Genomic DNA, 14,924 nt, shown 5'->3' with positions numbered 1-14,924 from the left:
CTAACTCTTGTTTCAGTAATTCAGGAATCTTTAGTTGTTGTATTTTGCTCTACAGCATATCCCTGCTTGTATTTTGTTATCTATCTCTGAATATTTCCTTGTAGTAGTGTTGTCACGATACTAGGATTCTGTACCACTCGATACTACGCCCATTTTCCGCTAACATTTGAGCGCTGTTGAGCACATTCTTAAACAGCGCCGATTTGCCATTGTGTTCATGTGCTCAACAGAAATGACTGATTGGCAGTGAAGGTCATTGGTTCAGCGAACTCACTGCTGTTTACTGAGTGTAACCACAGATACAGGGACACTGGAGCGTTTTAAAGTCATGTTGATCAGCTAGTTCGTCTATAAGCTGACATACGAGTGATCTGCTGATGAATTGCAGCTTTAAAACCACAGACACAGGGTGAACACTGGAATCAACTACCCTTACGAAAAAAGAAGTCTATTCAAGTGTATTATTAGTGCACTTCTTTTAAACTGAAAGATATGAAAGTATACTTCCAGTCAACTTTTTAGGTACTTCTCTTTTCAGAATGTATCTAAGACTGAACTTAAGAATACTTGATTTGTACTGACAGAAAAGTCTTAATATATTTGGCCTATGCTTGTTCACTGATTTACAGCTGAAGTCAAAATTATTAGCCCTCCTGTGAGTTTCTTTTGCAGATATTTCCCAAATGATGTTTAACAGAGCAAGGAATTTTTCACAGTATTTCCTATAATGTTTTTTTCTTCTGAAGAAAGTCTTATTTGTTTTATTTCGGCTAGAATAAATGCAGTTTTTAATTTTATTAAAACCATTTTAAGGTCAAAATATTTAGCTCACTTAAGCTATATATTTATTTTCGATTGTCTACAGAACAAACCACTGTTATACAATGACTTGCCCAATTATCCTTGTTAAGCTTTTGGTAACACTTGATGGCCCATTTGAGTATTAGTAGACTGTCTGCTTAATATCTGCTGATACTGCTCCTTCAACAAACATTTAACTGACTATAAGAAACTTTGAAAGTACATGTCAACTTACACTAAGCCTAACCCCAACCCTAACCACAACCTAACAGTCTACTTCTAGTCTTATGAGAATTAGTTGGCATGTAGATGCAGTGTAACTTAAATTCAACAACGGACCATCAGAATAATGTTTGACCGAGCCTTTGAATGTCGCTTTAAGCTGAATACTAGTATCTTGAAAAATACCAAGTCAAATATTATTTACTGTCATCATGGCAAAGATAAAATAAACCAGTTATTAGAAATGAGTTATTAAAACTATTGTGTTTAGAAATGTGTTGGGAAAAAAACAGAAATTGGGGAATAACAGGAGGGCTAATAATCTAACTGTACTTACAAGAATAATTAAATACTTTAAGTACATTTGGTTTGTATTTATTTGTACTTTTTTGATTTAGTAAATGTATTTTTCTACATAATAATAAATACTGCCCTGGGTTCAGTGACGAGGCTTTATGAGTACAAATATGTTCAGTAGTAACTTATAGCTTATTCGAAATTGGCTACTACGAATTGCGCACATTGCCCTGAAACTATCCATAGCAAAGAACAATAACAGTACTCCAAGTTCACTGAAGGTATAACACTAGAAAGGTATAACAGGCATATTTAGGTATAACACTTTCATTCCTTAAAAAGCTTTATTTACAACAAGTCTTAGAAAAATAGTATACTCATAAGTTCCCTTGCAGTACAAATACAGTGTTTCTCAACCACGTCCCTGGAGGACCACCAGCTCTGCATAATACCATGTCTCCTTAACCAAACACACCTGATTTAGATCATAAGCTCTTAAGCAGAGACTGAAAGACCTGTAATGGGTGTGACAGACAAAGGAGACATCCAAAACATGCAGTGCTGGTGCTCCTCCAGGAACGTGGTTGAGAACCACTGCTATAATATACTAAAAAGTAGGCCAATTTAGTCCCAAGTGGTTTTTAAGTACATAGACGTTAGTATACTTACTGTTTAAAGTATACTATGATATATACTTCAACAATACTTAAGAATATTTTATAAGATTAACTTAAAGTATAGTACTATTTTGTAAGGTTACACTGCGAATAAGAAGTTTTACTTATTTTGTGATTAAGGTTTTATGTTGTAGTTATTTTATGTTTTTAAGTTACAATAATGGGATGTTTATTTAACCATAAATATATGGAAAATACCCACATGAAAAAATACTATAATAACTTGGTATATATATATATATATATATATATATATATATATATATATATATATATATATATATATATATATATATATATATATATATATATGTATATATATATATGTATATATATATGGTATATAGGCCAAAGACGAATCTCATCCAAATGAAACATTTGTTTTGAGATAAGATATGTGTGTGTGCATGTATTATATATATATTTATTGTGTATACGTAATACACACACACACAAACACACACATACATACATTAAAAAAATCTTTTTAGCATATTTATTTATATATAATTTGTATATGTAAATATAAATAAAATAAACATGAACACATAATAATATATATATATATATATATATATATATATATATATATATATATTATGTCAAAACAAACTTTTACTTTGGAAGCGATCAATCTTTGCCCAGCACTAATTGAATATATATATATATATATATATATATATATATATATATATATATATATATATATATATATATATATATATGTACATATATATATACACACACACACACACACACTCACGGTTGGGTATGTATCACGGTTTTAGGGTCACTGTTCCGGTACAGTTTATGCTATGTTTAGAAAAAAAATGCCTACAGAACAATTCAAAGTACAATAAACATATTTATTGGGTAACAAACACCTGACAATGCAACAGCTTCCCACATATGACTATAGATTTGCATGTTCCCGCATTAATTAATTAAAAGTACTGCATTTTGAAAATTGTTCAAATAAAATGCTTAAGAAAATAACGAGAAAAAACTTCAATTTCCCCTTTTTCTATATTACATCTCGACTCAACAGTCTCAACCAATTATGCAGATAATATTGTCATAATATCTTAATAATTGTGCACTTTTAACGCACTGATTATTTCTGTTTACATTATGCTTGCATTACCAAGGCAACATCGCATTTTTATTGATGATTTCTATATGATATAATTATGATTTTAGAGCGCTCCGTTTTACTTGGCACTATCGTAGTGAATGAAACTTAAGCAAAGAGAGAGCATTCGGCTCTTCTCTCTATATTCAGCGAGAACAGTCAGTTCAGAAGAAAACTGTTCTTAGCAGACAGCGGGTAAACGGAGTGAATAGCGGAAGTGATCAGGTGCGGAAGAACACCCAGCGGGTGCAAGACTGAAGTAACAGACCTGTTGTATGTCCACGTCCAAATGGAATGCTTCTGAGTCTGGACACGGACCTCGATCCGCCTGTTAGTGACCACTAATCTATGTTATCTTTGCAACAACAACAAAAAAACGGCATTCGTTATGTTTCTGTGTCTGTCTGAATTTACGTCGAGTGTCTGTTGAAACACTGACGGCAATGCGCTGTGATTTGGCCTCACCTGGTAATCGGAAGCGTACAAAGGCGGAACTACTTTGGTGCAGTTGTTTTTATTAACAAACCAATATTAATAATGCCTATTCTGAACCGCGGATCACAGGACGCACCAAACTGTGGGAGGACAACAGGACCATATCGAGAACTGTTGCATCCCTAATATATATATATATATATATATATATATATATATATATATATATATATATATATATATATATATATATATATATATATATAGTATTCGTTTTATAGTATTCATTTGTATACAGTACAGTAAAGTGATAAATTGTAAAAAATACTGTAGTATACAAAAGTTTTTACTACAGTAAAGTGCTGTATTGTAGTTTAACCTACAGTATTGGGTCATCTGTTACACTGTTACCATAGCAACTATTGAATCACCCCAACAGACTCTGGCCAAAGAGCTTAGAATGACCAAGTGGCGACACTCAATAGAACGTTCCATTGCAACAGTACCGCCCAGCAACAGCCCCACGATTCCGCCATTTTGGAGTCGATTGGATCTCATTGCTGTCGCGATGGCAAGCAGCTGCTTTGTTTTTTATTTATTTATTTAAAAAGCACATTAAAGCTGAGGTACAACATGAAAGATAACAATACAACACTTACTATCACAATCATCAGTACTTTTAACAGTTTATTTTACAGACTTATAATATGCTGTTGTTCTATTGTATTTTCATTCCAATATGGCCGCCGCGCAGGGCTGGTGTCCTGGAGAGTTTAGCTCCAACCCTAATCAAACACACCTGAACCAGCTAATCAAGCTCTTACTAGATATACTAGAAACTTCCTGGCAGGTGTGTTGAAGCAAGTTGGAGCTAAACTCAGCAGGACACCGGCCCTCCAGGACAGAGTTTGGACACCCCTGGCCTAGTAAGAGCTTGATTAGCTAGCTCAAGTGTGTCTGATTGGGGTTAGAACTAAACTTTGCAGGACACCGGCCCTCCAGGACCGAGTTTGGACATGCCTGCTTTAAGGCAAGTCATTTCACTTAGCGGCTATCTTTGAAATGCCTCTCTGGTAGTATGCCCGGGAATTCTGTTTGAATGGGAAAACATCAAATTCTCCAAAACTGCTTGCCAAGCTTACGATTAAATTCCATATTACGAATAACCAATAAAATTAAACAACCATTGTTTATTTAGTTTCATTTCTAAATGTTCGTATCACACAAAATCTGCAGAAACTCATGTCTGATCTGAGCCCCTCCCCCAGAGAAATGTCATCCTATAACGATCGCTGATTGGCCCCTGTACTAGAAGGCAGGCTTCATTCGCCATATAGCGATAGCTGATTGGCTCTTGTACTAAAAGGCGGAGCTTCATTTGCCATATTGACTGTTACACTTTTCCCCATTCAAAAGTATATGAGTGACACGTCTTGTGTAGTCTATAGTCTTTGGTTTTTGCGTCCTTGTGTAACATCACCATTATCAACAATCAAAGTTAAGTTCCAAAACTTAACGCAAGAACGGAGGACACGTGAACATTCCCGGATTTGTTCTTGATATTCAGGATGTGTTGATACAGACTTGAGCACAAAACTCGCTCGAGAAGTCCCAAAAGTCATTGAGGCTGAATAAAGGAGGTGTGAAGCTCAGCATATCATACCTGTTTATTATTAAAGTTCAGAGATATGACTTATTTATCTCAGGTAAATATAAACATTTCCATGAAAATCCTAATAAAGGCATACCCACATTAAGGGTGCTTCTTTGCTGAAATTCATAGTAAAATCTGTTTTATTTGTAATGTGCAAAGTACATTAGTAAGGTTTGTGTGCATGTTATAAATACTGAAAACAATAACTCATATGAATGCTGTAATGTTTGAATAATTTTCTGTTGAAATCACCTGAACGTCATGTGACCATCAGGAAGAACGCAGCATCTCATTTCTCACAGGATGCGTTCTGTGTTCTTGCGGTCTCACAAGTTCGTTCTTCCGGGGTGGCCTGACAAATCCGTTCTCTGTGTTCTTGGAATTGAGAAACAGCCTTAATTAAAGTGCATTACAATAGAATAGTTCATAATCACAACCGTATTTACTATGAACTACCATAGTATTTTTCCATGTGGGAATAACAAAATACAAATACTGACAATGAATGAATTTAAAACACTTATAAGTAACAATCTGATTGATTGATTTTAATTTGATGCTTTCTGCCTGTTTTATAACTCATCTGAATAGCACATGTTATTAAATCTGCTTTGACACAATCTACATTGTATAAGCGCTATACAAATAAAATCTGTCCACTGATTGGCTGGCTCCGGTTTTTGTTGCTTCCAATCTAAAGTGTCCTTATGTGTTTGAAAGGCACTTTATAAATAAAACCTATCATTATTATTTTTTTTAACAGAGAGACGGGCAAATGAATCTGTGTGCTGAAGTTCCTCAAGCGAACCCCATCATCTTACCCGTTTCAGTCCCGGTCAAGGATTATCAATCCCAGAACAAACTCACACTCCTGTGCCAGCAGAAAGATGATGGTTTAATGAAGTCTGGTGCGCAGGCCCCCCTCCCGCCACTCCGAAACCACCCTTCCTGTGTGAGTTTCTGTCATTCAGACAGCTATTTTTAGCAAGGGTTTAGAAAATTAAAAGCGTGATCTTAAATATCACTTTCATATCAGCTTTCTGAGAATTGATAAACTGCTGATGCTCAAAGTGGGGGGGGTTAAATATTTTGTTGTATTCTTTTCTGCACAGATGCTTTAAATGTGAAATGTAAATTAATTAGTAATTAATGCACTGTTTAACACGTTTAAGTCAAATTTGGATTACCTTCGTATTAAAAAAAGTGTAAATTAGCAGTTTTCATGTATTTCTTTTCAACTACAGGTCATGTTTTTTCTGGGATTAATATTTGTAAAGGAGCTGTTGACAGAATTAAACCAGATTTTGGTAAAAACTATGTACGATATATCGGCGGCCATATTGTTATCGGCAGATAAAAGTTATTTTTAATGTTATTGTAATTGGTCCGATGTCAAAATGAGGCCGATATCCTATGTAATTGTGCAGAACTGCCTGCCTCGCACATGCGTGGGTCGAACTGGTTCAGACTTGTTCTATTCACCTTATTCTTCACGTACGAGCGGGCGCAGCCATTTGAATCTTTTTGGCTCAAGACTTCCGGTCTCATTTACTTCCATTCATTTTTAGACGTTAATAACAGCTCGGTTTGCTGGTTGATGTTGCAAACTGTTGTTTTCTTATTATATTATTCTACGTTGTCTGTATAGTCATGAAAACACTTGCGTGTAGAGCAAGTAGTTTGAGCGTTTTGTGCCGTTTATTATTCCTAGTCATTTCTCCCATAGGCAGCTGAGTCGGAAGTTCTAAAACAATCGCAAAAACGAGCGCACTTCCGCATCGAAGAATAAGGTCAATAATGGAGCTTTCCTCATATGGTTTATTCCTTCAAAGTCTGTCCTTTCTTTGTGTGGTGTTGCTGTATGTTGATAACTCTGTAAGTAACCATATTCCTTATCATTGTAAATATGTTTGATAGGGCGTCATTGTGTATTTTAGTTTAAATCGCCTCTGGAAAAATATTACATGTGTAAACATAATAGCAGCGATGCACACGTGCTAAACATGTGTTTATAATTATTTGTAATATTCACTGTAATATGGTTATTTGTTCTTATCAACGCTTGCCATGTGTTGTTGATGTAAGATTGTTTTCAGTTTGATCTGCATATTTATAATGATTATAACCAGCGCAAGTAATGGCTATTACCATGCACACACATAGTGAGCTGACAGAGCCTTCACAGCACCCCAAACAGCAGCAGGGGAGACTTGTGCCAGTTAGTGAATCCAGCATAGGCATACCAGCCAACAGGGAACAGGGGCGCCGCTCAAAACGCTTTGACATCGGACATTACATATTTGCACATATATACACATTACTGTAACATGTTTTATTCGAGAAATTTGAGCTGGTTTCAGTTCTTAGTTCTTTCGTTTTCATTTTATTTGTAATATATTTGACTTGTTTGTTAATTAAATCCCATTTTGTTATTTAACCTATTATTTTTATGCAACAGTCAAGTTGCATGTTAATTTGCAATGCGCAGAAAAGGAAATAATTAATTTGTGGCATGCTGATTTATGTAAAATCGTGAATATAGGCCTATATAATCACCTTGCAATTTTGAAATTATTGTTTTTTTTTTTGCTCATTTATTCATTTTTTATCAGCTTAGTCTCTTTATTCATCAGGGGTCGCCACAGCGGAATCAACCATCAACTTATCAGCATGTTTTAGGCAGCAAATGCCCTTGCAGCTGCAACCCAGTAGTGGGAAACACCGAAACACTCTCATTCACACACATACATTGACAATTTATACATACATAGACAATTTAGCTTACCCAATTCCTCTATAGCTCATGTCTTTGGACTGTGGGGGAAACCAGAGCACCCAGAGAAAACTCACACCAAACCACACAGAGAACATGCAAACTCCACACAGAAATGCCAACTGACCCAGCCGAGGCTCGAACCAGCGACTTTCTTGCTGTGAGGTGACAGCGCTATCCACTGTGCCACCGCGCCGCCCTACTTATATGAAGTTTTTTTTAATTAAAATCAGTTGTTTGCTGTATAAAAATATTACATTTTGAAATATTTATATTTATCGGCCTCCAAATCTTAAGAGTTATCAGTCATCGATATCAGCCAAAAAAATCAGTGCATCTCTAGTAAAAACCCAAACAATACAAACATAAAAAGACAAACTAAACAATCTGAAAAATTAGTTGTGTGATAACAATGAAATGAGATGAGGAGAAAATACTGAACTACTGAAATGTATTTAATACCTTATATAAAAGTTTTTTTGGTGATGGCAGCTTAAAGACGCCTCTCATATGGAGAATGAAGTTTCTCACAGACTTCAACAGTGTAAAAATCTTAATGGTTCTGTGGGTCTCGTCTATCAAATCTGATCTTTATTATTTTATTTTCTATTGGATTCAAGTCAGGTGATTGGTTGGGCCATTCTACAGCTTGATTTTCTTTATCTGAAAGCATTTGAGAGTTTCCTTGGCTGTGTTTTGGATCATTGTCTTGCTGAAATGTCCACCCTGGTTTCATCTTCATCCTCCTGCTAATGTAGATGTTGGACTGAAGCAGCTGATATTCATTTACACTGAGGAAGGGCAGAGGCTTGCAGAAGAACTACTGAGAGATTTCAGCTGCTGTCTGGGCTTTCACTGCCTTTCTACACCTTCCTTTCTTCATGTGTTCAATACTTTTTCCCTGCGTCATTTCATTTTATTACACATAACTTCATTTGTAAATGAACTAGCTTTGTTTTCTTGTCATATATGAGTTCTTTTGGTTGTTATCAATACCCAGTGAAAATTTCAAGTCAACAGCACCTTTAGAAATATGTTTTCTGAGAAAAATGGTGATGCGCTCAACACTTATTTTCCCCGCTATATTTATGCTTTTAAATTACATTATGGATTGGATCTTCTAGGAAAATTCTTATATGATAAAAGAAGATATTTTGAAGAATGTTGGTTGCTGGCACTCATTGACTTCCTTAGTGTTTGCTTTTTCTACTATGGAAGTTAATAGTTACAGATTTCCAACATACTTCAAAATATCATCTTCTGTGTTCAACAGAAGAAATAAACTCATAAAGGTTTAAAACCACATGAGGGAGAATAAACGATGGGGTCATTTTTATTTTTAATTCCCCAAAATGAAAATCTTTCCATAATTAGCTCCCCTTCAAGCCGTACTCAGTGTATTTGACTTTTTTTCTGTCAGACGAACACAATCAAAGTAGTTTTACATTTCATCCTGACTCTTCCATGCTGTTTAATGGTGTTGGACAGAGACTTTTATTTTGAAGCATCCAAAAGCGTATAAATACACCATACAAGCCATCCAGAGGTTAACGCATGTCTTATAAAGCAAATCGATGTGTATTTGTAGCATAAATATTATTAATTTCTAACTTCCCACAGCTGCTGAATGTGATTTGTATAATTAAAAGTTTCCAGCTGCTATTTTCTGATCAGATGTTAACCTCACACGCTCTAGGTAAAGAAATCAAACTCAGACGGAGAATCTGCACCAAAGCAAGTGAAGAAGAGATACCGCCACTGTCTGGTGCCACTGATGATTCCTCCGCCCAGAGCCGGTCAGGAATCTCGAGGCGCTGTGCTCTTCCGCAGTCAGCTGAGGACGGCCAGCAGCATGTCTGACGACGCACCATACACCCCTCCACCAATGCTCAGCCCCGCACGCCCCGGGTCAGGCCTCTTCAGTGCGGTCAGCGGCCGGCCAAACGTCCAATCTACTCCAGACAGACTGCTCTCCAGGGCTGGTCAGTCTCATCTAATGCAGTCAAAATAAATTGTTATTAACATTATATTTAAAGATTATATGACAGTACAGAGTTTTCTAAATTAACCCAGAAATTTATCCTACTTATCTACCTATCTATCCTACTGCACGCATTGTTTCTCTGTGTGTGTGTGGTCCCCTTAGGTGGTCCTCAAACATGGAAATAATTTTTGTTTGTTATTGGCATTGATTGTTTTAAAATTCAAATGGCATTTACATGCCTTTGTTTTCATTTCAGCAATAAATACGGCATTTCGTGATTAATCATGATTAATTACAAAAAAGTGTGATTGATTACGTTAATTTCTTTAATCATTTGACAGCCCTAATTTATATACATGTACAGTTGAAGTCAGAATTATTAGCCCCCGTTTATTTTTTTCCCCAATTTCTGTTTAACGGAGAGATTTTGTCAACACATTTCTAAGCATAATAGTTTTAATAACTCATTTCTAATAACTGATTTATTTATTTATTTTATCTTTGCCATGATGACAGTATATAATATTTCACTAGATATTTCTCAAGACACTTCTATATAGCTTAAAGTGACATTCAAAGGCTTAACTGGGTTAATTAGGTTAACTAGGCAGGTTAGGGTAATTAGGCAAGTTAATGTATAATGATGGTTTGTTCTGTAGACTATCGAAAAAAAAAGCTTAAAGGGGCTAATAATTTTGACCTTAAAATTGTGTTTAAAAAATTAAAAACTGCTTTTATTCTAGCCGAAATAAAACAAATAAGACTTTCTCTAGAAGAAAAAATATTATCAGACATACTGTGAAAATTTCCTTGTTGTGTTAAACATCATTTGGGAAATATTTGAAATATATTGGAAATAAGAGAAAAAAAATCTAAAGTGGGGCTAATAATTCTGACATCAACTGTATATAGCTTTTTTTTTATATGTAACCCATCTTACATATCTAACCCTGTCTATCTGTCTTTTGTGTTTTGCTTTTGAATGGTAAGAACTCATCTAAGTGTGTATTAGGAAAATAAATGGTCTGATGTCTGACATTTAACAGTAATGGCTTACTTAGATACCATTTGTTAACTTATTATGATTTATTTTTGTTATGATTTTGTTTGTTTTTTCTTGTTTTGTTGTTGTGGTTTACTTTCTTTTCCTCTGAATATGGTTCAGAGAGTAGAGAATATGTTTAATTACCACCCAATATTCTTTCTTTAATATTGTGAAATTAATGTATTATAGTTTTTCTTTCCCTCACTTGTAATAACTCTCTGATTGAGAACTGCCAATAAAAAGAGTAACTAAAACAGTTATCTTTACATGGGGAAAGTAAACACTGTAGTATTTAACAAAAAACTACAGGGTATATTATACTACAAAATGCCACGGTTTACTGTAGTAAAAACTAAAGTATACTACAGGATTTATTTAAGTTTTTAACTAACTATAGGTAATACAAAGTTTTTAGCAGCTACACCAGGGGTGGGCAAACTCGGTCCTGGAGGGTCGGTGTCCTGCACAGTTTAGCTCCAACTCTAATCAAACACACCTGCTTATAGATTTCTAGTGATCTTGAAGGCACTGATTGGCATGTTCAGGTGTTTTTGATTAGAGTTGGAGCTAAACTATGCAGGACACCGGCCCTCCTGGACCGAATTTGCCCACCCCTGGGCTACACAGTATGCTGCAGCAACAAAAGTGTAGTGAATACTATCATATATACTGTATAATGGGCTGCACGGTGGTGCAGTGGGAAGCATGGTCGCCTCACAGCAAGAAGGTCACTGGTTCGAGCCTCGGCTGGGTCAGTTGACGTTTCTGTGTGGAGTTTGCATGTTCTCCCCATGTTGGCATAAGTTTCCCGCACAAGTCTAAAAACATGTGGTCTAGGTCAATTGGGTAGGATAAATTGTCCATAGAGTATGTGTGTGAATGAGTGTTTATATTGTATATATTGGATAAGTTGGCGGTTCATTCCGTTGTGGCAACCCCTGATTAATAAGCCGAAAAGAAAATGAATACTGTATAATACACTTTACAATAATATGATTCAAAAACACTATAGTATTTATTATAAAAGCATTTTTGTCATGTGGGTTAACGGAATTAATTAGATGCATGTATTTTCCTCACTGTAATTATGTGCATTATCCATCTGTTCCTTAAATCAACAGGAGAATTGGATGACTGTGGCGAGACTTTAAAAGAGACAGCCATTAACGGGACACCGTAAGCACTTGCACTTACATTATTTTCATGCATTTGGCAATTTCTTCTGTGTAAAGCTACTTGTACTGCATTCAAATATAATTGTGTTTATTATTATTATTAATTTTTATTTATTAGTTCCTGTATTGCCTGAAAATCGATGTCAGTCGATTGGGTGAAATATGCTTAACCAGGCCCCTCCGACTATTAGTTTTTCTGGGAGCGAAAATTGATAGGAAAAAATAAAACCCCGCCCCCTACTTAATATTCATGTAAAGCTAGAAATACATCATCATTCTCAAATAAAAGTCTGCAGCAGCTTCCGGTTCACACAGATCTCGTCATGATGTCTAAGTTTTGAGGATCTTTTGGTCTACTTTACTATCTTTCAGTAGGGGTGTCAAAATTAATTGTTTCTTCGTTGCACCGCGATGCAGATGGGGACAATTCGATATCAGTAATAATCATAACCAGTTATTACGTACTGACATCCTATGCAAGATGTCGCAGTAGAATACTATGAAGGAGGCGAGGGCGATTAAATAAAATGCTCCTACTACTAAAAAGGTAGATAATTATGCGCAATTCAACTGAGTGAGTTTGCTGGAAGATCCTTCGTTGACATTGAAGGCGGCAGTATTTCACGCTATTTCACTACTAGGGAGAAATGCTGTAATAATCCATCTCTGCCTCTCTCTCTCTCTCACACACACACTTTTAGCATTTGACCCTCTGCCCTGGCATGTTTGTGAGATAACTTTTCCTTTCCTCTTGGCTGTTAAAGCGATACTTGTGGATCCAGACACGGGTGTACCTGAAGTGTGAGTTTTCTCCACTGTGTCTATTACGGATATAACCGCGTATTATGTGCATATAGACTGTAACCGCAGCTGTTCTTCCCGCGTCACTCATCAGTGAACAGCACTTTCATTTCTAAAGCCAAGCGCAGCCCTTTCTGTTGAGCGGGTGAAGACGACTCATAGGGGTGTAAGACAGCGCTCAAAAAGGAAGCGGGATCATATTTACATTAGTTTATTTGCTATAAATGCTTATGCTGCCTTCTGTGCATGTATTGGGAGTTTTGTTTGATACATTCAAAATAGTGTTTTCTTTGGGCAGGTAAAATTAAAAGTACAGTTCCTATATCATCTTACTGCTTGTATTAAAGGACAATATTGTATTACAAATAATATATAAATATTAATATATTTATAGATTTTAATTTTAAAAAATTGAATTATGTATGGAAAGCATCGTCAATGCACCGTGATGCACAGAGATATCGAATTGAACCGAATCGATGGCATGATAATCGTAACCGAACCGTGAGACCCAGCCTGATCTCACGAGAAAACGTAAGTATTTTACGTTTTGTCAGTTTAGTGGCTAATTCGTACGAATTCGTACGATTTTAAAAAGGAGGCGTGGCACCTAACCCCACCCCTAAACCCAACCGTCATTGGGGGATGAGCAAATCGTACTAAATCGTACGAATTAGATCGTATGAATTCATACGAATTAGCCACTAAATCAAAAAGTTACGAATTGCCGTGAGATTGTGTTGTGTTTACACCACTATCGTTCAGTCTACTTTGGTCTACTTTACTGCATTTTGCTTTTGCTCTTTATAGAATGTCAATTAAAATGTCAGTTTAAAACAACTTACAGCATCACGTACTGCATTTTATATATGTTTTCTACAGTCGTATTAATATTGGCGAGGAGTTTCAAGCTAAGATTCCAAACATTAAAGGTCAATCTCTCACCGAGGAGGATTCCCATAATGCTGTTCTTCTGTGGTCGCAAACTAAAGACATGGAGAGCCCTGATAACCAGCACAAAGGTAACTCAAAACCTTCATATTTAACCATCTAATTTTCCAGATTATTGTCTCTCTCATTTGTTTGTGGGTTTCTTTAAATCTCGGCAAGATGTATAACTTTTGAGGATCTTTTGGTCTACTTCCCTTTGTCAGGCTGGTCCTATTTAAGTGTTTTCTTGACTGCGAACGTGCTGCAGTAATCAAGCCTGGGTGGGGGCTTGAGAAATTGAACTTAGGTGTGATGAGCCAGAGTTAGATTATGGCTGTTTCTTGATTCCAAGAATGCAGAGAACGGACTTGCATTCTTGTAAGGACCGGTCTTGCTAGGTGTCCTAGGGAGACCATGAGAACAGAGAACGCATCCTGTGAGAAAGGAGATGCTGCGTTCTTCCCTGGTTCTTCCTGATGGTCTCATGACCTTCACATGTTTTTAAATGGAAAATGATTAAAACATTACAGCATATATACAGCGATTTATTGTTTTCCTTCTTTTCAGAACATATACTCGGCATAAAGACCTTACAAATAAATGTTTTACAATATAAATAAAACTGATTTTAATACAAATTTCAGCAAATAAACACTCTTAATGTGTTTAATCCTTTATTAAGATTTTCATGGTGATGTTTATATTCAGTTTCATTTAGGGAAACTCCTGAGGTAAACCAGTTATCTCTCTGAATTGTAATAATAAATCTTATATAAATGCTGCGCTTCCCACCTCCAGTCGCAATAACTTCTGGGACTTTTAGAGCAAGTTCGGTGCTCACTCTGCATCCTCGATATCAAGAACACATCCGGAAAGTTTCACACATCCCGTTCTTACTGTCTTGAGTATTGCAACTGAACACGAGGACGCAAGATCGCTGAACAACGCATATTGAGAAACAGCCTATGTTTAAACAGGGAGGCAAAGACTTTTTCACA

The 14,924-nt window shown here is 35.9% G+C and overlaps 1 protein-coding gene across 1 annotated transcript in view; it reads left to right on the top strand.

Annotated features, from left to right (window-relative positions):
- The window catches only part of LOC130244177 (transcriptional-regulating factor 1), a 59,060-nt gene that overhangs the window by 29,209 nt on the left and 14,927 nt on the right, over window positions 1-14,924 (top strand). The window contains exons 5-8 of the mRNA XM_056476477.1: window positions 5,982-6,170; window positions 9,688-9,973; window positions 12,142-12,196; window positions 13,879-14,018. Of these exons, the coding sequence (XP_056332452.1) occupies window positions 5,982-6,170; window positions 9,688-9,973; window positions 12,142-12,196; window positions 13,879-14,018 (670 nt within the window). The remainder of the gene's footprint in view (window positions 1-5,981; window positions 6,171-9,687; window positions 9,974-12,141; window positions 12,197-13,878; window positions 14,019-14,924) is intronic.

The sequence above is a fragment of the Danio aesculapii genome, chromosome 17 (assembly GCF_903798145.1).
Source record: "Danio aesculapii chromosome 17, fDanAes4.1, whole genome shotgun sequence".
In the NCBI taxonomy this organism is placed as follows: domain Eukaryota; kingdom Metazoa; phylum Chordata; class Actinopteri; order Cypriniformes; family Danionidae; genus Danio; species Danio aesculapii.
This window is presented reverse-complemented; position numbering and strand designations above follow the sequence as displayed.